Here is a 27,755-nt window from a genome sequence, read left to right as displayed (position 1 = left end):
CTTGCCTTGGCGAGATCCCTGTTCGGGTCTCCAAGAACGTTCAGATGAATTCCAGTGTTGGCACTATTCTCCTCCCACCCCATGTTGCAACCGGTGTTCGGAATCTGCAGGATTGCCACGATGATATTCGGCATATCCTTGATGCCCAAGGCCATTCTGTCCTCCAGGTTGCCTCGTTTACTCGTCCCCCTCGTGGTCGTCGCCGTCAACCCCTTCGCGTTGTGAAGATCACCTTTGATGGTAGGACCCTTCCATCCTCTGTCATTCTTGCTGGTGCTAGGTGCTCTGTCCAGGAGTATATTCCTTCTCCTCGACTTTGTAATAAGTGCTGGAGGTTTGGGCATGGTGCCCTCCGCTGCTCTGGGACTGTCTCTCTCTGTCCCTTGTGTGGGAGTGAAGGGTCACTCTAAGTCGGAGTGCACTTCTCCCCAAGCTCGCTGCCTCAACTGCGGTGAGGCCCATCCTACGTTCTCCCGTGCCTGTGTCCATTACAAGCTTGAGGCGGCCGTCCTTAACCTGAAGCACCGGGAGCGTTTGTCTTTTCCTGAGGCGAGGCGCCAGGTTCGCCGGCTCCCGCCTTATACTAACATCTCTTATGCTCGCGTGTTGCGCTCTTCCTCTCCTCGTCCTTCCCCCCTTCCTCAGACTCTCAACCGTTTCCGGGCCTTGGACCCTGATACGCCCACTGCCCCCTCCTCTGTTCCTTTGAGTTCTTTCCCGAGGGGTCCCCCTCCTGGTCCTCTGTCTGGGGTTCCCCTTCTTTCAACCCGGTCTGTCATGTCTCCTGTGTCTTCTTCCTCGTCCCCCTCCGATCCTCCTTCCCATCCTCTTCCTCCATCTATCGGCTCTCCCCGCCGCCTGTCGGTGCAGGCGGATGTCCATCGCTCTCCTAACGGCCGTCGTGTGTGCTCTCGTTCGGCTTCTCCTGTTGAGACACTGGAATCCGTTGCCCGGTACGTAGTTGCTGGGACACCTGTCTCTTTAAGTCAGAAGCGTAAGCCTGGCTCCTCTCCTTCCTCTTCCCCGGCGGGTAAGAAGGCTTCGCTTTCTTCCTTAGCTCCTACTTCGGGCTCTGTTGCTCCTTCCCCTCCCGTTTCAGTGGTTGCGCCCCCTGTTCCTGCTATGGAGGTTTCTTTGGCCCCTGCTTCCCTTTCGGTTGCTGCTCTTGCTGGGGTGCGCTCCCCTCTTTCTACTCCCCCTCTTCCTACTGCTGTCCTTGACTGCTCCTCTCCGTTGTCTCCTCCTCTTCCTCCTCCTCCTCCGGACCCCGCCCGCCCGCCTCTGATCTGTTCTCCCGTTTCCTTCCCTCCGTCTTTGCTCAGTTTACCCATGCCCCCTAACCCTGACTTTGCTGACCCTGATCCCGACCCTGATATTCTTTAACGTGCTCTGTTGCTCTTTCGCCTTTGTTTCTTCCTTGTTCTCTGTTTTTGTCCTTTCTCTTCCCGTCGTTGTCCATTCTTCAATGGAACGTTCGAGGTTATTACGCCAATTTCCTCGAACTCCAACTTCTGATTTCGCGGTTTTCGCCCCTTTGTGTCTGTCTCCAGGAGCCAATGCTTGGTGCTCGTCCTGGTCGTTTTCGTGGCTATTCCTTTCTCTCCCCCCCCCCCAGCCATTGCTGGGGCTTCTAATTCTTCTGCTCTCTTGATTCGTGCAGATGTTCCCTTTGTTCCTTTACTTTTTCCTTCGCCTCTCCATTGTTCTGCTGCTCGTATCTTTGTGGGGAAATGGTACACAGTTTGTTCCATTTATCTCCCCCCGAGTGTCCCGCTCTCTCTTCCTGATTTGAAACACCTCCTAGACTCCTTGCCGGAGCCTGTGCTCCTGCTGGGTGACTTCAATTGTCGTCATTCTCTTTGGGGTGACGTTCTGACGAATACCCGGGGTCGCCTCCTTGAGCCGTTTCTCCTATCTTCTTCCCTGTCTCTTCTGAATTCTGGTGAGCCCACTCATTTGGACTCTCGGTCTTGCACCCTTTCTTGTCTTGATCTTTCTCTCTGCTCTTCTTCTCTTTACTTAGATTTCACGTGGCAGGTTCTTGATGACCTCCATGGAAGTGATCATTTCCCTATCCTTGTTTCCTTTTTCTCTTTTCGCCCTTCCGTCTCTTTCCCTAGGTGGCAGTTTGCTAAGGCAGACTGGACCCTATTTACCCTCAGTGCTGCTCTCTCTGACCTCTCCCTTCTGCCTCTCTCTCGCGCTCTCCTCCTTTTTCATGACACTGTCTTCAACGCTGCCCTCCGCTCTATTCCTCGCTCTTCCTCTCGGGGTCCACGGAAGTGCGTTCCCTGGTGGAATGCGGACTGTGCTCGGGCTGTCCGCTGTAAGCGTGCAGCCTGGAAGAGGCACCGCCGTAGGCAGACGACCGATTCTTTTCTTTTCTTTCGGAAAGCGAGTGCGGTGGCCCGTAGGGCCATCCGTACGGCTAAACGTGAATGTTGGGCATCTTATGTCTCAACAATTACGTCCGAAACCCCTCTGGCCCAGATCTGGAAGCGTATCCGCAAGATAGCGGGTAAGTTCGCTCCCGATGTTTCACCGGTCCTTCACCTCCATGATAATCTTGTGGCGGACCCGTTGCAGGTCGCTTCCGAACTGGGTTCCCACTTTTCTTCTGTTAGCTCTGGTCTTCATCTTCCCCAATCTTTCCTTCTTCGTAAACCTGTCCTTGAGTCTCGTCCTTTCGATTTCTGCACTCATCTTCAGCTTCCCTATAATGATCCCTTCTCTCTCTCTGAACTTCGTTCTGCTCTGGCCCTCTGCGGTTCTACGGCGGCAGGCTCCGATGGTATTCATTATGAGATGCTTCGCCATCTCCCTCCGAGCACGTCTCAGTATTTACTGAGTCTGTATAATCGGATCTGGGAGTCGTCGTCAGTCCCTGAGGACTGGCTCGATGCCGTTGTCCTCCCTGTTCGCAAACTGGGGTCTCTGGGTACTTCCCCTAAGGACTTTCGCCCTATTGCTCTCACAAGTTGTGTCTGCAAACTTTTTGAACGTATGGTTAACGTTCGTCTGATGTGGTTCCTGGAACACCATCACCTCCTCTCCCCTTCTCAATTTGGTTTCCGCAAGTGCCGCAGCACGACAGATGTCCTGGTGAACTTGGAGGTCTATATTCGTACTGCTTTTGCTGCGAAGACCTCCGTTGTTGCCGTCCTTTTTGACCTGGAAAAGGCTTACGACACCACTTGGCGTTATCATATCCTATCTCAACTTCATTCTTTTGGCCTTCGTGGTCATCTCCCTCTCTTTCTCCGCAGCTTCCTCTCTCGTCGTTCCTTTCGGGTGCGCCTTGGTACCGCTCTCTCTCCCTCTTTTCAGCAATACGAAGGTGTGCCCCAGGGTAGTGTTCTGAGCACTACTCTTTTTCTGGTTGCCCTCAATGGTCTTCTTTCCTCTCTTCCTTCTGGTGTCTTCTCCGCTCTCTATGTCGATGATCTTACCCTTTGTTGTCAGGGTGATGATTCGCCTTTCCTTCAACGCCGGCTTCAACTTGCAATTGATGCCGTGTCGTCTTGGGCCACTGATCATGGCTTCAAGTTCTCTACTTCTAAGACTTGTGCCATGACATTTACGCGGAAACGGGTTGTTCTTCGTCCCTCTTTGTCACTTTATGGTCATCCCCTTGAATACAAAGATTCCGCGAAGCTTTTGGGGTTATTCCTTGACACTCGTTTGTCTTGGTCTCCCCATATCTCTTACCTCCGTGTTGAGTGCTCTAAGGCCCTTACCCTCCTTCGGGTCTTGTCCCATACTTCTTGGGGGGCAGATAGGCGCACTCTCCTTGCTTTACATTCTTCTCTCGTCCTGTCTAAGCTCGATTATGGTTGCCCTGCTTACTCGTCTGCTTCTCCTTCTACTCTTCGCCGTCTTGATGCTTTGCACCATACTGGGTTGCGCCTCAGTTCTGGTGCCTTTCGTTCGACTCCCGTCCTTAGCTTGTATGTTGACACTGGCTTCCTGTCTCTCCAGGACCGCCGTGATCGCTACTGTCTTCGCTATCTTGCGCGGTCCTTGCAACATCCTTCCTCTCGCCTCTGTCGTGCTTTAACTTTTACCCCTCCTGCGGTTCCTGTTCCTCTTCACCACCTCCCTCTTTCTGTCCGGTTATCTCGCCTGCAGGATTCTCTTTCCGTTCGTATTTCTGATGTTTCTCCTCGTGTTGTTCCTTCTTTGCCCCCGTGGAGGGTCCCTCTTCCGCGGTTTTGTACTTCCTTGACCCGTATCACTAAAGCTTTTACCCCTCCTACGGTTCTAAAACGCCTTTTCCTCGAGCACTTTTCTTCTCACTCCCGCTCCGTTTCTGTCTTCACCGATGGGTCTAAGTCAGCGGACGGTGTTGGCTACTCTGTTGTTTTTCCTGATCGCACTTATATGTGTCGCTTGCCTCCGGAGACTAGCATCTTTACAGCGGAACTTTATGCTATTCTCTATGCTCTTCGTCTCCTACTTTCTCGTTGTCAGTCTTCCTTTGTAGTTGTTGTTGACTCTCGTAGTGCCCTCATGGCTCTCGGGTCCTTTAATCCAGTTCATCCAGTGGTTGTCGAGATCCAGCATTGGCTGTTTCTCGTTCATAGTAAATTTAAGTCGGTTGAGTTTTGTTGGGTTCCCAGCCATATTGGTGTGTCTTTAAATGAGCGTGCGGATGCTGCCGCCAAGGAAGCTGTCCGCTCTTGTCCCATCTCTCGTAAGGGCATTCCATATTCCGACTTTTACCCGGTTATCCATTCCTCAGTCCTTACCCGTTGGCAGGCTTCTTGGTTGTCTGTTACTGGTAGCAAGCTACGTACTCTTAAATGTTGTGTTTCCTCGTGGCAGTCCTCCTTCCACCGTAACCGGCGGTGGGAAACAGCTCTGGCGAGGTTGCGTATTGGCCATACTCGCTTAACCCATGGTCACTTGATGGAGCGCCGCCCTGCTCCTTATTGTCCTAGTTGCATTGTCCCTCTTACGGTCGTGCATGTCCTTCTTGAATGTCCTGACTTCCAGGACGAGCGTATGTCTTGCTTTCCGACCGCCCCTTGCGGTCACCTGTCCCTCGATAGAATTCTTGGTGACTCGGATACTTTTGATATCGTTCGCCTTATGCGTTTTTGTTCTCGTATTGGCATCCTTGGTGATATTTAGCGCCCTCTGATTATTTTGCGTATTTGATGGTGCTACATAGCCTTCCCGGTTTGGTGCCTTCTTTTGATAATTACTTACTTACTTACATTATAAATTAGATATAATCAAAGAATTTATTAAGAGCTCTATACTTCAGGATGATGACAGTGAGGAGTTGTATTGCCGCATCTGTGACCAGCTGTTCACATCACTTCACAATAAGAGAGAACATCTGTATGGCAAACAGCATCTTCAGGTGATATTGTTGAATTATTACATTTACAAATGGATGAGTTTGCATAGAGGCTTCAGTGTAGAAATTGTGTGGCTATAACATGATCATTTCTAGAGCATTTATAAAGGAGTATGTTATCGAGAGATATATACTGTATTTAGAAGTAGGTAGAAATGTTTCACATGTAATCTTCATGCTACACTATTTCAACGATTTAAGAATAGAAATGTTTCGCATGTAATCTTCATGCTACAATATTTCAACGATTTAAGAATTTCATTAGTAATTTTAATTTTGTTTTTGCTTTTTTTTTTTTTTTTAATTACAGGCTATAACAGGAGAATATCAGCGTGAGAGACTGGCTGAAGAGGAGAGGCAGATGGCAGCAGCTACAGTATCGGGCAGAAGTGGAGACTGTCTCAACTGTGGTTCTTTTGTTAGTTCCCAGATGCAGTGTTCTCGAGCTGGTAAGATTTTGGCAGCTGTTATTGAGTACAGTTGGCAGATTGGCAGTTTGTTATTCGGGTCTCTCAGTCCCATGGCTCTGATATTGTTAATGGAGTCACAGAGGAGTCAGTGTTTCACATCCTATTTAAGGCAATTCCTCCTGGTAACTATTGAACCTTACCTATTGTCCAGAGTGTAACAAAGGTCATCACCACCTTATAATGATCCAACTGATTCACGAATATTCAGTTAAATAATGGAGATATAACTTTGTCTTTCTCTGTGGTAGTGAATCCAGACTTAAAAATATCTGTGGCCCCTGTATTGCTTGTGGAAACATTTACCTGCATTTTGCACATAGCCTAAACTAAAATAAAGATTTAGATTTAAATAAAGGAGGAGAGAATAATAATAATAATAATAATAATAATAATAATAATAATAATAATAATAATAATAATAATAATAATGAGAGAAAAAATGAGACGAATGAGAACACAATGAAAAAGACGAAAGCAACAAGGAGAAAGATAAGGGCAATACCGAGAATAAATGCAGAAATGAGAAAGTTGGAACAAAAAACACAGAGGTAGCCAAGTCGTGCACGGGTACAAACAAGAAAAATACTATCGCAGATGAAAATATTTGCAGGTATTATGCAAAAGGACAGTGCAGATATGGGCCCAGAGGCACAAAATGCACATTCTTGCACCCATGGAAATGCTGAAACTGGTTAGGGAAAGGCAGATATCGTTTTGATATAGTGTAGATATTTTCACCCTAAGCTATGCAAACTCTCAGTTAATGAGAGGAAATGCTGTGATCTTCATTGCCCTGATTTTCATGTCAGAGGTACACAGTGACATAAGAGAGGAAGTCCAATATAATAGCCCTGAAATTTTTTTAGAGGCAGGCAGAAACAGAGGGAGAAACAGACAGGCAGAAACGTGGCAGGAGTACGGATGGAGAGGGGGAAATGCCCAAGACTGGACTACGGTTTGTCATCAAGCCCACACATACTACACCCCCCCAACTACACAGAGACTACCACACTCCCCAGTATCCCTTCCAAAACTGGACAAACCATTGCCACAACACACCCTGGGTCACAACATTGCCACAATACACCCTGTAGGAGGGAGAACTACCAAAACCTTCCAGAAGTGACACACAATATGGACAATCATTCATATTTGCAAACATTCAAGGTTTAAAGCCAAAGTCAAGAAATAAAGTAAAGTTCATAAATGGTCTCCTATTAAGAGTCAAACTCAATATTTGGAGCATTCACGGAAACTCATTCAAAAGATTACATGGATGGTGAAATCTGGATTCCAAATTATAATTTATATAGATGTGATAGAAAAACTAGGTCAAATGGAGGAGTAGGTCTGTATATTTAAGAGGACCTGGTATGCACAGAACTACTAAACTCAACTAATGAGGTGGTAGAGGTACTTGTAATTAAGGCAGAGAAACTAAACCTAATTATTATTCTAATACTGTATATAAACCACCAGATACAACGGTTGAGGAATTCACAGAGCAGATGCACAAAATAGAGAATATACTTGATAACCTAGCAAACCCCTAGACCAGGAGGCCTGGTCGACGACCGGGCCGTGGGGACGCTAAGCCCCGGAAGCACCTCAAGGTAACCCAGCTCCAGATATTATCTTCCTTGGAGATTTCAATTTACTGAGTCTAAGATGGAAAATGGCAAGCACAAATATCATAGCAGGGAATGACCCGGGAAATAACCAACCACAGGTCAGAGAACTTTTGAGATTCTGTGACAAATTCTCGCTCAGTCAACAGATTACAGAACCAACTAGGAACGAAAACACACTAGACTTATTATTCACAAACAATGATGAACTAATCAGGAGACATTACAATCTCAGATTCTACATACTCAGACCATAGGCTCATTGAAGTGCGAACTAGCATAAATAACGGTAGTAGGTCTAAGAGACCGGGCTTGGGCAGTAGAACAACTCCCAGAACCCCATCAAGCAGGTAAAGATCTTTAATAACGATTTCCCTTTCAACCTCCTCATCCCTCACCAACTTTTTTTGCCCATAATCATCTCACCAACCTGCTCCTCCTTCACCTCAACTATCTTATCCCCCACCCCTAAACCACTTTCCTCTCCTCCGAAGACACCTTTCCCTCCTCCCAATCCATCTGCCCCTCCCCCCGCCTCCTCTCCCCTGGCCTAAACCTCATACCCCCACCCGAACCTTGTCTCCCACCCCAACCTCCTTCCCCCAATCTCGTCTTCTCCACTTGAAGCTCCTTTACTCTACATTGTTTTAAGAACAACCTGCCATGACACTACATTAGAAGGATAATACTACAGTAAGTATTTCTATTAATATTCACTTGTCTTGTGTGTACACACATGCAGCAGTTGTATCATGTATTAAATGCAACTTTGTATTGTAGGACCGAATCTCCTGCCACCAGGAGTGTGTCCAACTTGCTGCTCAGGTGTGCCAGAGTTGGCTCATTGTGAACAGTCTCCAAGACCACGTGAAGATGATGACGATCATGATGGAGATGAAGAAGATGAAGAGGAGGAGGAGGAAGGGGAAGTAGATGAAGAATTGGATGCTGATGAGGAAGGAGAAGTGACAGAGGAGGAGGGAGCAGCTAGTGGCATGAGTAGTATGGCAGATGCTCTTGAAGGTGTAATGCTCAAAATGTTAGGTGAGGATATTATCACTTTGTAAACTTACGAGAGAATAGTTACTGTTTCGGTCTTAGTTCTGCTAATATAAGCAACTATAAACACTATGAAAATGCAAATTTTTTCTGTCTCCATTTTCTGTATAGATAATGTGTTTCAAGTAGAACAATAACCACACTTTACGGGGTTAAATTTACTTTGTACAATGGGTTGGATCAGATATACACCACAAATATTTCCCTATACGAATTTAAAAATATGTGGATGAGTAGGGGCTATTAGGTATCTAGCATTTATACTACTTGCTATTTTGTAGTAGCCAATGTGGGTGGGGGGGGGGGGTTCCCCATCCTGTTCCCCACCCTGTTCCCCACCCTGTTCTCCACCCTGTTCTCCACCCTGTTCTCCACCCTGTTCCCCACCCTGTTCCCCACCCTGTTCCCCACCCTGTTCTCCACCCTGTTCCCCACCCTGTTCCCCACCCTGTTCTCCTAAGGTTTCCCAATGTCAAGAAGCTGTCATACCTAAGTCCCCTCTCCTAACCTGGCAGAGGACCTAAAACCGAAAACGGGACGGTATGTCTGTTTCGCAAGCCGCTTCAATTTTCTAGTATGATAATTTTTGGCCTTGGGTAAAGTCTACTTCAAAATGTAATTTTCTGTTAGGACAGGTTGGGTTCCCAGGCATCTTGGACACTCATTTGAGTTCCACATCATGCTTTCTTTCTCCTTGCCTTTATGAGCTGTTGAAGATAGGAAGTCTAGAGCATACAATACTTTTGTTACACTATCATTGGCATTAACATTATCTTGGTACAGTAAAGCTTTCAGTTTACATGAATTCAGTCATATAAACAGAAAGCTGTCAATAATACTATACTGTTTCAGTTTACATTGCTTTTTGTCTCATTTGAATTTTATTTTCATGGCAGAACGAGAGCAAGAAATCAAAGCCCTCAAGCAGAGTAGTGAAGATTCTCGTTCTCACAACTTGCAGCTTGCTACATCACTCTTACAGCTACGTGAACAAGAACAGCAGCTAGACAGGGATCAAGAGGTGCTTCAGAAAGAAAATGATCAATTAAAGACAGAAGCAGATGCACTGTGGATGTTGCCTGCTTTGTTTGGAGTCACTCCTCTGGAGATGGTCAATATCACCCTTCGGCAGGACCAGCAGGTAGATGCCACAGGGGCACTGCTTGACATTACGTAAAGAAGTTCCTACTGTTAAATGTGTGGTATTTCATGTAGTGCTTTATTATTTTTCATCATTTTAATGACTTGTGTTTTAATTAAATGTTGGTGAACAGCCTCTGTGGCACCTTAGACTAGACGTGACGGTAATTTTTCATGTGCTGCTCTACATTATTTGACTTAAAGCTCATGAAGAAAAGGAAGATTTTAATGCTTGAGTGTTAGATATTTTGACATACCTACTAGTATGTGGTATTATCAAGTTAGCAGTAGCATATGTTTATATATTAAAACTGTTTAATAATGATTGTGATAATGACTGCATATTACTTCATAGTTAGGTAAAATTTTAAATGATGGTTGTAGACATAGACAAAAATAAGATATAAGAACTCTAAGGCATTTTCTTGTTTTTGCATAGTACACAGTAGTGTAACTCGCAAAGTATGGCATATTTATTTCACGTGTGGTTTTATCCCTCAATTTGCATAAACCATATACATAATTTTGTCCCTCTAGCTGGTCAGTTAGGCAATCATGCATATAGAGTACAGAATGTTGCACCTCTTTAATCACTGGAAACTGCCATACAGTATTCAGTTATTACCCTTTAGGAGGATGGGCGAGATAGTTTGATTCAGTAACATTACTGGTGCTTTTGTGCGCGTGTGTTTCGTGGCAGGTTATTAACACATTTTGTAAAATCATTCTACAGACATGCACCAAGTGTGATTAGTGACATAAACATGAGATACAGAACATTGAGGATGGCTGTGCCAAATGTGGTGGACAAGTGACATTACACCTTTTGATGTAGCTTAGTTGTATGTTTACTCTCCCAAACACACAGCTTCTTTCAGTTTTATGGTTCACTGAATATATTGTTAGTCCAAATAATGTGTACACAAGTGATAAATGGCAAAACTTACATTTGTAAATATATAATCTATGTACAAGTTGGTATAAAAAATAAATTCATGCTATGAGAATGTTATCAAAGCAAAAACCTGTTGCCACTTGAGCCTGTAATAACTTCCAACAGTTTGCTTGTATTTTTCTGTATGAGATCAAGGCAATCTATTCTGCTAGTCTATCTATAAAAAAAAAGTTTTAGGATATCATGAGATCTTATTTATGTGACTTCGCAGGTTCACTAATGATTTGTTTTCTTAACTCCATTAAAATTAGAGACCTTGGCTGTGAATACAGCACAAAATGTATTCAGAAATACCTTACCAAAAGGGATCCCAGTGCAACGTGCAGTTAAATTGCCAGGCATAATGTAGAAGGAGAGAACAATATCCTAAATGATCTTTTCAGAAATTATGTACAGTTCCAAAGAATATGGTAGTTCCTGAAATATATTAATCTTCTAAAAAATGCTTGCTTTTACTGTGCTGGATGGCTCTTGGCCCTAGTGCGTGGCCTTGGACTCTGATTCTATCCATGAAGAGCTTTGTATAATAAAGCTGATATGCTTTGGAGATTTACTATTTATAATCAAATATGCAAAGATATTTGGGGCTATGCCTTACTGTGTACAGTATATATAATTTATGATTTCCATAAATTTAAAGGCAAGAAAAAGATTGTTCTTGGTCAGTTTTTTAATCTGCTTTTCTGGGGGGAGCTCCTACGGCTCCCCGGAGCTTACTAGGCTGATATGCTAATGTCAGACTTTGGCATCAGTCATGTGTATGGAGTTCTTATGGGCCTACCAGGGGCCACGAGCCAGAACCTGGCCCCCTTAGAGAGGCAAGGGGAGCAATGGCCTATAGAAACCCCCGTGTAATTCGAAGCATTCTATGTCTGCCATCGACGGGTTAGGCACCCAGAAAGGTAGGCATCCCAAAACAAACCCCTATTCTGGTGAAAATTGCAACCAAAAGCCGAACGAGTGGATAGAACTCCCCAAACAAAAATGAGCAAAGTAGTATGACGTCATCCGTTGTCGCGCTGCTGTCTGCACAGCCCCTCCCTCCCTGGGAGGGGGAAGGGGCAGCCCCCTTCAGACATGGGGGTTTCTATAGGCCATTGCTCCCCTTGCCTCTCTAGAGGGGGCCATGTTCTGGCTCGTGGTTCCCGGTAGGCCCATAAGAACTCCATGCACATGACTGATGCCAAAGTCTGTATATCAGCCTAGTAAGCTCCAGGGAGCCTCCGGGACTCACCCAGAAAATGGCGTTTCATTACATTCAATGCTGGTTTTTTCATAAGAGAAAATCTAGGACATTGATAACATTTTGCACGTAGGATGTGCACCATGCTCAAACATTAAACAAGTCACACACAACATAATGCAAAGTTTGCAGAATGCCTACAAGTCATGCTAGAATAATTTGCCAAAGAACTTTATTTTTTCTTCTCATGTACAGTATATGAAGTAATTATCTAAAGAAGGCTCCAAGCTGGGTTATTTATAGGAAATTGAAGCAGTTGCTTGCATGAAAGTTATGAGTAATACACGCTGAAAGATTAAGGTTGCCTTCATAGCAAGTTCCTGTAAACAATATAAATTGAGAAAAATATTAATATAATTTAGTTGGGACTTGAGTGAGGGTGAGAGAGAGCCTGTAATGAGCACTGTTCTCAATTTAACACATTTTACCTAGTTTGATATATGGCCCCTCTATAATTTTGTAGTTTATTGAACCTCTCGGATCTTTTTGCTTTTCAAAACATTTTTATCTTGTCAATAGAAAATACAGACAGACGGTTTATTAGGATAGAAACATTTTGAAACTTGCTAATTTTTAGTTTGATGCCGTCAAAATATGTACAGTACCCACGATAATATATATTAGTTTATGGATAATCCAAATATATGTTTTCACTTCATGTTTTGTTTTCTGTCCATGGCAACAAACACAAGACTAATAAGGTGAAATAATTATCAAAATAACCTATTAGAGTATTTGAGATTGTGGAGTTTCAGGTAGTGGTGGTTTGTGTATAGGGAACCCATACAAAACATTTTTCTGATCTGTCTAGTTCATGTAACATTCAAGATGATTGCACTATTAGGATACTAATTTCTGGTTCATAGAACACAGTGCATGTGGTATATTTATCTCGAGATTTATCCACATTTCTCAAAATGCAAGGATTTCCTAGTTATAAAATAACCACTTCTTCAGGTGGAATTGTATGATACTCTTATCAGGAAATCTTGTACAGTTATGGACTCCTGCTTGAACTGAACTCACTTTACTGAAAAGCTGGATGCATTAGCAGAATCTGTTAAGTAGCAAGATCATTGTGATCGATTATATTAGTAGACTTCTAATAGAAAAAGCCAGTGTATTTGCTGGGCTGGAATTTTTGTAGATTTTTTTAAACTGCAGAAAAGCATGTTCTATTATTTGCACTAATAAATTTTTTTTTATAAAATGGCAAATAAGTGCAAACAATGGAGTCAATAAAACTTATGTAACACCCAAGTCCACGGTAATTATCTATTAAAGCAGGGCACACACTACAGTATTACTGTATAGTTTGTGGGGAATTACAATTGTAGGGAAAGACACTCTTGTATCATTGTAATAAGAAAAGCTTCATTTAGTTGTAGTACTTTTGAGAACCTAGAGAGGATGCAACCTGAAGAAATCCTTTTATCTCTCTTGCTGCAGCACCTCAACTTTAGCAGTTTCCATTGAAGAAAATTAGCAGATATCCTGGATTTACATTTGAATCAGTCTTTGAAACAAAAGTTTAAAGTTGCTTGTGTACTTTACATTAATTTCTGGTCCTTTGTTGGGTCTTTACCGTGTATGAAGTGGTGGTTATTCTTACCTGGTTGATACCTGGTTGATGGGGTTCTGGGAGTTGTTCTACTTCCCAAGCCTGGCCCGAGGCCAGGCTTGATGTGTGAGAGTTTGGTCCACCAGGCTGTTGCTTGGAGCAGCTCGCAGGCCCACATATCCACCACAGCCCAGTTGATCTGGCACTCCTTGGAGGAAACAATCTAATTTCCTCTTGAAGATGTCCACGGTTGTTCTGGCAATATTTCTTATGCTCGCTGGGAGGGATGTTAAACAACCGTGAACCTCTGATGTTTATACAGTGTTCTCTGATTGTGCATATGGCATCCCTGCTCTTCACTGGTTCTATTCTTCATTTTCTTCCATATCGTTCACTCCAGTACGTTGTTATTTTACTGTGTAGATTTGGTACTTGGCCCTCCAGTATCTTCCACGTGTATATTATTTGATATATCTCTCGTCTTCTTCCTAGGAGTACATTTGGAGGGATTTGAGACGATCCCAATAATTTAGGTGCTTTATCGCGTCTATACGTGCCATATATATTCTCTGTATTCCTTCTATTTCAGCAATCTCTCCTGCTCTGAAGGGGAAAGTGAGTACTGAGCAGTACTCAAGACAGGACAATACAAGTGACTTCAAGAGTCACTTGATTCAACCATTGTGATGGGATCCCTGGATTTGAAAGTTCTCGTAATCCATCCAATCATTTTTCTGGCTGACGCAATATTTGCTTGGTTATGCTCCCTAAACGTTAGGTCGTCAGACATCATTATTCCCAAATCCTTTACATGCTGTTTCCTACTACGAGCCAATCTGATTGTATTTTGTACCCTGTATTATGTTAAAGGTCCTTGTTTTTACCGTACCTGAATACAGTACCTGGAATTTATCACTGTTAAACATCATGTTATTTTCTTTTGCCCAGTCGAAAACTTTATTAATGTCTGCTTGAAGTTTTTCAATGTCTTCAGCCGAGGTAATTTTCATACTAATTTTTGTGTCATCTGCAAAGGATGATACGAAGCTGTGACTTGTATTTTTGTCTATATCTAATATGAGAATAAGGAAAAGCAGTGGTGATGCTTGTCAGAACTTCAATTAAGTTGTGATCTGAGTAACAGGTATTTGTAATCATTATGTTCCAAATCAATTCATCATTATTGGTGAAAATGAGGTCCAGCGTGTTCTTCCTAGTTGGTTCTACTATTTGCTGGTTTAAGGCAAACCTGTCGCACATCCGTAGCAGGTCATTTGCATGTGTCTGTTCATTTAGGCTACTCCCTGATATTCTTTCTGATATAACTGTATTAGCTAGGTTCTTCCATTTCAGGTGCCGTAGGTTGAAGTCCCCAAGCAGAATGATGTTCGGGGCTGGATTTGGGAGGTTTTCCAAGCAGTGTTCTATTTTCATTAGCTGGTTTTTAAAGTGGTCTGGATTAATATCCTCCAATTTTGTTTTTGTATTTTAGAAGTTTGGATGAGACCCCGCCCTGTCATGTCTAGTTTGCAGTGTTCTTAGCCCTGTGGACCTAAACCGTTCCTGGTATATGAGAGTTGCCTTAGTTCTGGGAAGATTTTTGTCGCTCGGTGTTGAGCTTTCTCTAAAGCAGATTTGTCCTTTTGGAGATGAGGTCTCCATGCTTGGATACAATAGTCTAAATAGAGGCGCACCAGACATTTATACAGTAGAATTTCTACCTTCTTTTACTTAAAGTTAAAGATTTGTTTGAGTATCCCTAGCGTTCGTTTTTTTTATTACAGCTCCCACTTGTGCATCTTTCAGCGATTGGTGTATTCTAACCTCAAGGTCCCTTTCTTCATCAATTTGCTGCCAGGTAATGTTGTCCCAGATGATTCACTAATCCTCCAGTCCAGCCCTAACATCAAGAAATACTGGATTAAGACCATACAGACTCCTCCTTACAGTGTCAGAGCTCAAATGGTCACCTTTCCGACACAGAATACCGACGTAGCCGCTAAGAAGGCTCTAAGAAAAACATTCGTAAGTACCTTCGTGAATCTGGCCCCAGGTTGCTTAACTGAGCGACAACCAATCACCTGTGGCCTCTCACAATGACGTCATTCTCTCTCTCTCTTGTACATATTATAATTGGTATTAGTTCCTGTATCTAATTAAACGTTCATGCGTCGCGGTATATGACATACTTCCTGGGGAAATATTGCCTAGCATTTTGAAAGGAAATTGCACCACAGTACCTTCTTGAATAATATCAAAATGGACATAGATTTAAGTGCATACATCACACGTATATTAGATTAAGTACATAATAATGTAAATTATGACTCTTTTTATTACATTAAAAATGTTTTATTATAAAATATTCTTACATGTACATATATATAAAAATAATGTTTTATAATTGTCAATAATTTTTCAGTCTAAACGTAGACTACGTCAGAGTAGTGATCAGTGATTTCCACGGACATGTGGAAAGACGAACAAGTCATACATCATACACACCGTAACCGTAATGCACAATGGGTATACAGAAGAATACTATCTCATGTAAATACACTAGCATACACATTGTTGACACAAAGATACCAAGGTATATGTGAAATATTTGCCAACATTATTAGAAAGTTACAACGTACATGTCAGCGCAACTTATGATGGCACTCAATTCATTAAATACAGAGCCATGGCCATTAATTATGAAATATTTTTCATTATTAGGTTATTCATCAAATGTGACTACAACTTTGCTTACCCTTTCAAGAGTGAGATTGAGATATATAAAAATTATACCTACATCTTAATTTGTTATAATGGTTTATCTCATCATGTATTTCACATATTTTACAAAATGATATATAATAGTAAGTCATAGCATCAGTCACACGTGTTGCAGTAACCTGAGAACACTGTGTTAAAATGAATGTTCCCAGGTCATGAAGGCAGCACAATGAACAGGGATAAACTGAGTGCTCTCAGCTTGCAGATTAAAGGCGTTATATTGAATGTGATCTATTATGAAGGAAATATTAAAAGTTATTATTATGATGAATGTAAAAATGATCATAATCATATTGTACCAAAGACGAGATATGATTTGAAAAGAATGCCATGATATTTATTAGGAACAAACTTAAATCTTTAAGATGAACTGTCATTCATTATATTTTAGGACTTACTTTGTTAAAATGATTCTTAAAAGTGTTTAAATAAATGTAGTTAATTCGTCAATATTACTGGCTGATTCGTCGAAACATTTCTTATAGTTTTTATAAGACAATTAATTGTCAATTAAGTAGGAATCAAATAACAATAAAATTCATGTCAGACATTCTATACAGAGTTAGTACCAGTTACTCCTGCTGCGCAATCTTTTTCAGCTCCTTCTTGAGGAGTTTACCGGCGGGATTCTTGGGCAACTCGTCAATGAATTTGATGCCTCCAGTCAGCTGCTTGAAAGGGGCAACGCGGCTCTGCATGAACTCCTGCAACTCTTTTTCGGTGACATTTCCTTGGCGGACGACATAGGCCCGAGGCACTTCCCCGGCATGCTCGTCCTCTACGCCGATGATGCCTACGTCTGCCACTTGAGGGTGACGCAGAAGGATGTCCTCTAACTCTGATGGCGACACCTGCAACAGGAGAAACATGGCTATTATCTTTCATGTTGTGCCTCGCCTACATTACAGGTAGCTTTCAAAGGAGAAAACTTTATTATAATACAATAGGCCTAATCTTTCATTTGTTTACATATTTTCTTAATGTTTGTTGTAGGCGTAAACTGAAAGTATAGCCCATGTCCATATTGGCTCCTCACACAAACTTGATTTAACAATGTGAATTCAGTTTTAGTAGTTATTAAATTTATTAAGCCACTGGAAACTTAAACTTTTGTAAAAAGGTAAATTATTAGAAGTTTTGCGTCAACTGCAACAGTAATATGCAATACTGTACTGAATTCTATTTCCGGAGTTATTTTTAAAGATTCTCTCATTAATTCTCATCTGGTGGGGAAGTTATTAGTATTAGAGCGCCTATACAGTACTGTATATGTAAAGCCTAAAAATCTTATAAATTGGTGCATTTTAGTATCAGAGACAGAGTATGGCTGTGGGTTGGTTGGCGGGGCGCTGAACAGTATGGGGTATGGGGCCCCAGTATTGGGTTGAGTAGGGTAAGTTATGGGTTCGGGGTGGGCTTTGGTGAGGTAGGGAGCCTTGGCTTAAGTTTGGTAGGGATGTAAAGGCTTTTGTGGAGAAGGGGAGGCCAAAGCTTGGATTAGGTATGAATTTTTAATTTGTACTAAATTGTCCCCTGATAGTTACTGGTCTATTACACACATTATTCTTCTGTCCATTATCTATATCATCTGTGTAAAGTCGTACCTGCATGCCCTTGACCTTGATGAGTTCCTTGATACGGTCAATGATGGCGAAGTTGCCCTCCTCGTCATAGATGGCCACGTCGCCAGTCCTTACCCAGCCCTCCTCATCCATGACCTCCCGTGTGGCCTCCGGGTTGTTGTGGTAGCGAGACATCACCTGTGACCAGAAAGAATATAACACAACTATTACGTTGAGCCTTTTGTAAATAACCCAAGACAAAACTTATTCTTAAAGACTAAAAATACTTTACAAATAATTTAATATCGATTGGAAAACTTTGAATAAGTATTACATATGCATTGACTGAACAACCTGTACTCAGGGAGGAAATCTGCTCACTGGAATAGATTGAGAACGACTACATAATTAGTGCTATTATCTACTCTATCATGGTTAAGTTAGGCTAGGGTTACTTTAGGTTAAGGTTTAGTTAGGTTAGGTTTGGTTTCAATAGTTTTGGTTTCATTAGGTTTGGGTACGTTAATATGGTGTATTATTGGCAATAATGTAAAATATGAAATTCGAAAACTATTTCAGTGCATCTAAGAATTCAGTTTATAGAAAACCAAATTTTAAAAATAACGTTTTCAGTATATACTGTACTTTTTATAGTTTAAACCAACTATTTATTATACAATAAAACTATAACTAGAGAATAATCTCTGTTTAGAACAAAGGTTCACTTGCTAGTTTACATGTAGACTATTACTGGAACCATACTATGCTTTCAGACTATCACGAATATCTAGATAACTGGTTTCTCATTGTAATCGATTTGCACTGAGGACGGGGTTGACGTATGTTAACTAAATCTAACTAGATAACTAATTTAATGATCAAATTTTCACCCATGGCCAAGTGCACCAACTCACACTAGAGTAATGGGAACACCACCTCACACTAGAGTAATGGGAACACCACCTCACACTAGAGTAATGGGAACACCCTCTTACATTATAAGTGATGGAACACCTGTTCAGATAACTATTTACCTACAGCTTTATAAGATTTCTAATAACATTTTGATTTGGTCTGAAGACCTACACGGTCTTAATTCTCGGTTGTTTCTCCCTAGACAAAAAAAGTTTGATATATCATTAATAATAATTGTGAACATGCAGCATGAGTGTGTGTGTGTGTTGGTTCAAGTGTGCACTATTGTGTGGACATGAGACTTACAGAAGGGGTAGTGGATGCACATGAGACTTACAGAAGGGGTGTGGATGCACATGAAACTTACAGAAGGGGTGTGGATGCACATGAGACTTACAGAAGGGGTGTGGATGCACATGAGACTTACAGAAGGGATGTGGATGCACATGAGACTTACAGAAGGGGTGTGGATGCACATGAGACTTACAGAAGGGGTGTGGATGCAGAGTTCGCCCTTAGCGCCAGGTGGGAGAGCAACATCAGTAGCCAGGTCGAGTACCTTGGCTCGCACGTTGGGCATCAGCTTACCACAGTAACCCAACTTCTCCTCGCCCTTAGCGGTCAAGTGGGCGCAGAGAATCTCCGTCATGCCGTAACCTATAGGACGAGACAGGGAAAAGGAGAGATCCCATCAGCCAAAGTCAGTAAGTGACATAAATTTCTCAAACGTTTTATCATGTAGAGACTACACACACTAGATTTGAGTCAATTACCTTCCTGGAAGAATATTGGCCGCTGCAACTTTTCCTTGAGCTTGATGGCGGCTGCTGGGAGGACCGGGGCTGCTCCACATATGACGGTGTGAGTGCTGGCCAGATCAGCTGGTGACACCGCCGGAGACATCGCTATGAACTTCAGCAGAGGCGGGACAATATGCAGGCAGGTCACCTGTGGCAAGCAGGCACACCAAGGCACTTTCAGTAAGACCATTTATAAATTATATAGTTTGAACCAAATGCTATACGAAGACATTTGTTCTTGTACATATAAAAAATAAGCAGCAAGGTAACGTGACGTAATTCTGAGGAGAGCGCTAAGCCAGTGTGACCATACAGCATCTACGGGCTTATAGTGTTTTTTTCCTGATAATTAATAATTTATCATATTTATTAATAATAATTATAATATAGTACAAGAATCATACATCGATATAATATTTCCCATGCTAATATTTTTGGTCTCAAAATGGGTAGGAACTGCTGTACATTATTATTATTATTATTAGGCTACTGATTTAATTTGGACAAACCACAGTGCTATGTCGAATTTAAAAACATTTAAACAAAGAATGTTCTTATGAAGCTTCTAGAAGGGGTACTGGGGGTGTCTGGGATACCCTGTCTTTCTCTATTCGTCTATTTCCCTATTCTTTTTCTTCTTTCTCAACTCCCCATTTCATATATAAAAATTTCCATTTAGAATTATTATTTTTTTTAATTATTAATACATTAGGTACATTTGCATTTGTGCAGCTACCCTAGACTATATGAAGGGGAGTACAGTGTCAAAGAGGTGACACTAGCGTGGCGATTGAGCTCCTACGTGATGCTAAAAAATCCCCAACACACAAGATGGTTAGTCATACAGAAGTATATGATAAGTAGTCTGCACTGACAGACTCTGGGTTCGTTATGAGGATATCATAAACACAAGAGTGAATAAGGTAGCAGTGATACTAAAAGTCCCTATCTCACAGGATGGTTAGTCATACAGGGCCATTACGTATTATCCTTCCTAAATATTATGTCAACAAATCTAGGGCTTCAGTCAGCCATCTTTCATCGATTGTGTGTCCATCTTTCATAGAATGTGTGTGCCTGGGGGAAAAGGGGGGGGGGGTCACTGTTTTGTCTTACCCCCTCTTAATAGAACCCGATCCAATGTCGAAAAGACTTGGAAAGGTTGGGGGGAAGGAGGAAAGATGAGGAGTTGAAAGGAGGAGAGCGTGCACCTATCACGCCATGACGCCGGTGCATGGCGTGATAAGTCTTGTTCCATTTGCTACACTTCCATATGCTCTGAATATGGCATAAGAGCTCTATCAGGTGTCATCTAGCTTGTCCAAAACAATACATACAAATAGAGATACAACCTGATATTAACATCATTACACTTATTAATACATCCTAACATATATGTAATATTCCCTGGCAATCCTTCGTACTGGTTGTGGGTGAGTATGACAAAGAATTAAGGCTGAGTGATGTTACGATAGTGTGCGGTATCCTACCTTCCTTCCCTGTTCACCGAGCAGTAAATAGGTATCTAGGAGTTAGACAGCTGCTACGGGCTGCTTCCTGGGATGTGTGTGTGTGAAAATTAGATTAAGGACTTGCCCGAAACACTATGCGTGCTAATGGTTGTACAAGAATGTAAGAACTCTTGTATATATACATATAAAAAAAGAACAATAATCAATGATCAACTATCCTCGTGAATATCGTACGATTGTATCTCTCTTACCCCAAGAAACATTTTACACTGACAAATAAGTAATTTCGTTTTTACAAGAATTCTACGTTTTAACAACTGAAAATAAACGACAGTCATTTGTGCTGGCGTCTTAGATGACACCATAATATGACAGGTATCTCCTACCTGGTGCTTCTTGAGAACAGTCATGTAGGTCACAGGGTCAAATTTGGGGAGGGTGACGATCTTGGCCCCATTTAACATGCCACAGACCATGACCCCCATCATGCCATAGATGTGGAAGAATGGGAGGAGACCCATAATCACCTCCTGATGCTCTCCTGCGGGGAAAGAGAGGATAATTAACTACAAATAAATGTTTACAAATACTGTATTATAAGTATAAACATAAGAACATAAGAACAAAGGTAACTGCAGAAGGTCTATTGGCCCATACGAGGCAGCTCTTATCTATAACCACCCAATCTCACTCATATACATGTCCAACCCGCGCTTGAAACAATCGAGGGACCCCACCTCCACCACGTTACGCGGTAATTGGTTCCACAAATCAACAACCCTGTTACCGAACCAGTATTTACCCAATAATGCTATGCAATAAGCTTGGTTATATATACGTGAAGCAAAATGCCGAAAGACCAGAACTCAAATTGGGAAATAATGTCATTTGAATGCAAATAAGTCTTTATAGTGGCACATTCAACAATAATATCAATCCTGCTATTTTTAAATAGTATATTGAAAAAAAAAATCACTCAAATTACTTAATTTTCGAAGAAAAAAGTTAAAGAAATATATTCATAGACGATTCTAGAAAGCTTGGAGATCAATTAAAGATGTTAACATCGTAGGAATGTTTCCTTGACGCGTATATACCAACTAATCTAAACATAATTCCACGTATAAATGTTTAAAATATGAACTTCTGTCGCAAAAGTATATTCTCAAAAGGGCGTACAAACCTTCAAATGAATTAAGAGCATAAGAACAAAGGTAACTGCAGAAGGCCTATTGGCCCATACGAGGCAGCTCCTATATATAACCACCCAATCCCACTCATATACTTGTCCAACCCACGCTTGAAACAATCGAGGGACCCCACCTTCACCTATTATAATAAAATAGTTATTATTATAATAAAATTATAATAATATAATAAATTAATTATAATTAAAACAGAATTATAATAAAACGTTACCTTCTGCCTTGTCGTAGGGGTTTGTGTAGGGGTTTTGGTATATGGTGGACCCACTGGAGAAGAGGGAGTGAGGCATACACACGCCTTTGGGTTTACCAGTGGTGCCGCTGGAGTAGGCAAGGACAGCGGTCGTCTCCTCGCAGATCTGGCCGGGGAAACGTCTTGTGTAATAATAAAAGGTGTGCACTCATGTTTATCAGAAGCCTAAGTTACCTACCAACTTACTCAATTCGGACCAAAACAAATAAAAGCGACCTTCAAATAAAAGGTTTTTCTGTTTCTAAAAACAGAAACCTTTTTTCACGTTACACTAGTTTTTCCTGTAATGTTTCTTACAATTTGTCCTCTCCTTAATGTCCGTAGCATCGTTAACTTTAAATCAAAATACTTTTAAGCTAAGAATCATAGTTTACAGTCTCCGTGGTGTAGTGGTAAGACACTCGCCTGGCGTTCCGCGAGCGCTATGTCATGGGTTCGTATCCTGGCCGGGGAGGATTGACTGGGCGCAATTCCTTAACTGTAGCCTCTGTTTAACGCAACAGTAAAATGTGTACTTGGTTGTAACAACGATTCTTCGCGGCAGGGGATCGTATTCCAGGGACCATAGGATTAAGGACTTGCCCGAAACGCTACGCGTACTAGTGGCTGCTACAAGAATGTAACAACTCTTGTATATATCTCAAAAAAAAAAAAAAGTTAGGCTTCTGCCATACTCAACCTTCAATTTAATCCATCCTTAGCCATCCTATTACAGTAGTTGTTTTTAGTCCCAGATCTTTCAGATTATACTAAAACCCGTCCTAAGGTTTCCCAACGCCAAGAAACTGTCGTACTAAAGTGCCATTGTCCTAACCAACCAGAGGATCCACAACAGAAAACAGGACATTATGCCAATTTCGCGAGCCGCTGCCACTTTCTAGTACGACAATTTGTGACCTTAGGTAGAGGTGATTAAATATGTATATATGTATATATATGTGCATGTAGGTTATCTTGGGGTTAGGTTATCTTGAGGTTAGGTTATCTTGAGGTTAGGTTATCTTGAGATGATTTCGGGGCTTTTAGTGTCCCCGCGGCCCGGTCCTCGACCAGGCCTCCACCCCCAGGAAGCAGCCCGTGACAGCTGACTAACACCCAGGTACCTATTTTACTGCTAGGTAACAGGGGCATAGGGTGAAAGAAACTCTGCCCATTGTTTCTCGCCGGCGCCCGGGATCGAACCCGGGACCACAGGATCACAAGTCCAGTGTGCTGTCCGCTCGGCCGACCGGCTCTTCGGTCTATGTATGTATGAGTATGTGTACATGTATATATAACATTAATAATTGTGTATCTAGCGGTAAAAAATTTTATTTGCTTAGTTAAACGAACTAGAGGGTTCAGTTCCTGAACCGATTATGTGCCTCTGTAATCCTTTACACCACCGCCCATGGGATGGGTATGGGGTGCATAATAAAGAAAGAAATTGAAATTGAAGGTAGAGTATACATCAAAATGCGACGTTCTGTTAGGAGGACAAGTTGAAAACCTCACATGTGAAGTTCACAGTTAATATTTCATCAGTGAATTGACATTTACAGTACATTTACCTATCTCTTGAAGCGTACTGACGTCAAAGACCCATGTTTCAAGTGTGAAAATCTCTTACATCTAATTTTCGTTATTTTACATAAATTTTAAGTATCTAAAAAATTAAATGATGAGTAAGAGGTGCAACAGGTACTCAGAGAGAACTATCAACATCAGAGGCCCGAGACTGTTCAACACGCTTCCACTACACATAAGGGGCATAACTGGCCGACCCCTCACAGTGTTCAAGAGAGAACTATCAACATCAGAGGCCCGAGACTGTTCAACACGCTTCCACTACACATAAGGGGTATAACTGGCCGACCCCTCACAGTGTTCAAGAGAGAACTATCAACATCAGAGGCCCGAGACTGTTCAACACGCTTCCACTACACATAAGGGACATAACTGGCCGACCCCTCACAGTGTTCAAGAGAGAACTACCAACATCAGAGGCCCGAGACTGTTCAACACGCTTCCACTACACATAAGGGACATAACTGGCCGACCCCTCACAGTGTTCAAGAGAGAACTGGATAAGCACCTCCAAAGGATACCTGATCAACCAGGCTGTGACTCGTACGTCAGGCTGCGAGCAGCCGCGTCCAACAGCCTGGTTGATCAGTCCAGCAACCAGGAGGCCTGGTCGACGACCGGGCCGCGGGGACGCTAAGCCCCGGAAGCACCTCAAGGTAACCTCAAGGTAGGAGAGTATTCTACTATGTGTGACGTTTATACCACATGCACTAGCCTAGGTAGTAAATGTTATCTACAAAAGCCACTCACGTCAACTTGGTGAGCATAAGGTATACTGGTGTCGGTGATAATCTCTCTTAGGTTGGGTCTCCCGCTCTTAGAGGCTCCGTTGACGATGACGGGGATGTCCCATTGTAGGAGAGCAAGCGCAGCGTCAGCCAGGGGCTCCATCAGGCTGTCCACCACCAATATTTCCGTCCCACTGTCCCGAAGATGTCCGGCCACTTCCTCTGTATCAGGGATAAGTCTCGTTCTAAACTAATGATATGCAGGCGATGAGTCACAATAACGTGGCTGAAGTATGTTGACCAGACCACACACTAGAAGTTGAAAGGACGACGACGTTTCGGTCCGTCCTGGACCATTCTCAAGTCAATTGATTCACAATCGACTTGAGAATGGTCCAGGACGGACCGAAACGTCGTCGTCCCTTCAACTTCTAGTGTGTGGTCTGGTCAACATATACTAATGATACTTGTGGTATTAAATAAATAATTCCACAACTTATTCTGCAAAGACAAGAAGATAAATGTATTTGATAAATGTATGAAAACAGAACAAGTACAGGGAATGTGACCAAAGAAGCCGGAAAATATAGAGTAGTTGTAGTTTTGATGTAGCTCACCAGGAGTGTAGGTGGGGTTGATGGGGGTGAGGATGGCGCCAACGGCTGTCGTTCCGAATAACACGATGGGATGTTCCGGAGAGTTGGGAGACAATATGGCTACCATCGGGTTGCCGTTATCTGGGGCTGTGAGCTTGCCCTTACCAGCCAACTGCTGCAGCATTCCACCAAACTTCATGGCTCCATCCAGCAACTGGCTGTAGGTGTAGCATCTACCTGTTATCCCACACTCCTGAAGAAGGAAGAGAACTGCGTTACTGTCGGCTCCTGCAGGCTAGTGAACCCCAAGTTTCTCATCAAGAGCCAGTTATATATCATGGGAAAATTATCACACTCTAAATTCAGAGAAAAAAAACAAGACTTACGATCGCAATTTTGTGTGACCACGTAGACACCTCTGTGAAAACTTTCTGGGCGAATGGGGCGTAGGGCATGGCCATCTTTGGAAACTTCGACTCCACTATGTTCTTGGAGCTCTCCGCCTCCACACTATGCAAGGGAGATAAAACAATTGTCGAGGTTGCTGAAGATTATGTGTCAGGACTCTACAACGGTAGAGACGTTTGGTGAAGTTCGTCCAGTCACCGTCTAAATGTGTTAATTAAAACAGTCACGAGGACTTAATTTGCTTTGATGTGTATCTGCTGTTCGCCAGCAGATGTGTGAATTGTGTTGAATTTTCTTTTAAGATAAAGTACAAATGTAAATATTCATGTTTATCAAGGTACTTCCATTAAATAACCTTAATGAATTATATATTTTAAACAATACGTTTTGGTTAAATGGTAAATTTTACAGAGAGGTTTGGAAAATATCAAGTTTGTAATATTAAGCTGAAATGATATAGGTACGTAGAGCATTCCTGTATGTCGGCCTGAACACGTTGATCCATCAAACATTAGTAAATTATCTTAAGAGGTTAGTTTCTTCCTTAAAATTTCAGATAGAATGAAAATATAATAGATCCGAGTTTTTTCAAATAAAAATATTACTAGATCAAATAATGATTTCCAATTCAAAGTATATCGAAGACTTCAGCAATTTGATGGCTATACAGAAATTTGAGTTTTCGCGATTAAGGATCGGATATAAAACAGGCCATTAGATTGGTTGATCGGGTCTACAACTGTTCACCCAAATATATACTCCCAATCTCACAGTGAACGTGAGTAAGACTTCAAACTGACGAAAGGATTGATTTCCTGCCGTGTGTTGGAGTCCTAGTGTATGATACTAGTACGCTTGTCAGAGGAAAGCTGCATTAGTTAAGGTAAGGCTGAATTACCGTCGGGAAGTTAGATTTTCGCTAAGCAAAATGTGATTAGGTCTATTGAGATTAGATTTCATCAGCATTCTAGATGTTAAGTGCTTACGTGAAAGATCAAATTATTTTATCTAAACATAAAGAATAGTATGTACAAGATACAGAATCGTCTGTGTCTTGCTCTGTGACCTTCCAAATCCTCTCACTATCCATTCAACGGGCCATCACGTGACTCTGGCCGCGTGAAGGCTCTGACAACCTTCCGCTTCAACAAAACAAATATACTGACTAACCTGGCGGGCAAGGCAGAAGCTTGACTTCTTGACTTCGATACTGTGGTGATGGCGCGGGCGTTGGAGAGGGCGCGGCGGGTGATGCGGGCCCGCGCTCCATAGGAGCTGGCGCTCATTGTTTGGGAATGAGCGCCAGAAAGGAGAGCATATGTCAAAGATTTCATTTTTTCGTATTTAGTTGTGTATATAGTGACTTATATATAATTGTTTTCTAAGTCTAGGGCGTCTGTCTTGAGGGCGTTTATAACAGAGCTGCTCTTCCGTCTCGTGGAAGGCTAAACCTGCTTTAGGAGTGTCTCGACCAAGACAGCGCCCTTACTATGAGGCGAGCCCCTTTAGTACCCGCGAAGAGCCCTCCCTCCCCCCTTGTCACACCCACACCACGTCCTCTTGCCCCCTCTCCTCTGCCTTATCACAGCATGACCCTCTGACCATCCCACCTTGCCCCCCAGCAGATAAGGTGACAAGGCGAACGAAGGTGTGGCGAGTTATAAGTAATCTGGTTGTCAAGTGGACGCTGTTCTCAACACCTGTCTTACAGGTCTTGCAGGTGTTCTTAGTCAACATCAAGTTGAGAGTAGACTTTACTGGTTACGTTTCACCTGTAAGGGTTTTATCAAATCTAATTAAACCCGACCACCAGTTCTTACACAAGAGGGGATGTAACAGATCTTCAGCTCCTGTTCTCCGACTCTCTATCTTTCGATCGACCAATGCCACACCATTTCTACCATATAATTACACTCACTGCCCCTTGCGCTAAACATCTTACCATCCCTTTGGCTCATGCCCGTGCTGACTCATTGTGTGCTTGGCTCATGTACGTGTCTGGCTCAGTTTACGTCTGCCTCATGTGCGTGCCTGGCTTATGTGCTTGT

At 42.4% G+C, this 27,755-nt stretch overlaps 2 protein-coding genes across 2 annotated transcripts in view; one reads left to right on the top strand and one right to left on the bottom strand.

Annotated features, from left to right (window-relative positions):
- Nucleotides 1-10,669, top strand: part of LOC123768404 (uncharacterized) — a 32,935-nt gene extending 22,266 nt beyond the window's left edge. Inside the window, 4 exon segments of the mRNA XM_045758896.2 lie at nt 5,270-5,368; nt 5,676-5,814; nt 8,244-8,507; nt 9,419-10,669. Coding sequence (XP_045614852.2) covers nt 5,270-5,368; nt 5,676-5,814; nt 8,244-8,507; nt 9,419-9,699 — 783 coding nt within the window. The 3' untranslated portion in view covers nt 9,700-10,669.
- Nucleotides 10,670-15,751: 5,082 nt separating this feature from the next.
- LOC123768405 (uncharacterized) lies at nt 15,752-27,207 on the bottom strand. Its single transcript, XM_045758898.2, has 10 exons — nt 26,878-27,207; nt 25,686-25,809; nt 25,321-25,552; nt 24,726-24,925; nt 22,371-22,515; nt 21,338-21,492; nt 19,453-19,627; nt 19,167-19,336; nt 17,807-17,962; nt 15,752-17,053 (listed from the first exon to the last, which is right to left on the bottom strand). Exons 1-10 carry the CDS (start codon nt 27,039-27,041, stop codon nt 16,775-16,777), a joined length of 1,800 nt encoding a protein of 599 aa, XP_045614854.1. The 5' UTR covers nt 27,042-27,207; the 3' UTR covers nt 15,752-16,774.
- Between the last annotated feature and the right edge of the window lie 548 nt (nt 27,208-27,755).

Source organism: Procambarus clarkii, chromosome 35 (genome assembly GCF_040958095.1).
Source record: "Procambarus clarkii isolate CNS0578487 chromosome 35, FALCON_Pclarkii_2.0, whole genome shotgun sequence".
NCBI classification, from domain to species: domain Eukaryota; kingdom Metazoa; phylum Arthropoda; class Malacostraca; order Decapoda; family Cambaridae; genus Procambarus; species Procambarus clarkii.
The sequence above is the reverse complement of the archived record's forward strand: the minus strand, read 5'-3'. Positions and strand labels throughout refer to the sequence as shown.

What these genes read in the sequence shown, in the direction of transcription:
- LOC123768405 (XM_045758898.2), bottom strand. Translation starts at nt 27,041, where the DNA reads ATGAAATCTTTGACATATGCTCTCCTTTCTGGCGCTCATTCCCAAACA. An exon ending in GCTTCTGCCTTGCCCGCCAG is followed by an intron (nt 25,810 to 26,877) that starts GTTAGTCAGTAT and finishes TCCCTTGCATAG; the next exon opens with TGTGGAGGCGGAGAGCTCCA. An exon ending in GCCAATATTCTTCCAGGAAG is followed by an intron (nt 19,337 to 19,452) that starts GTAATTGACTCA and finishes CTCGTCCTATAG; the next exon opens with GTTACGGCATGACGGAGATT.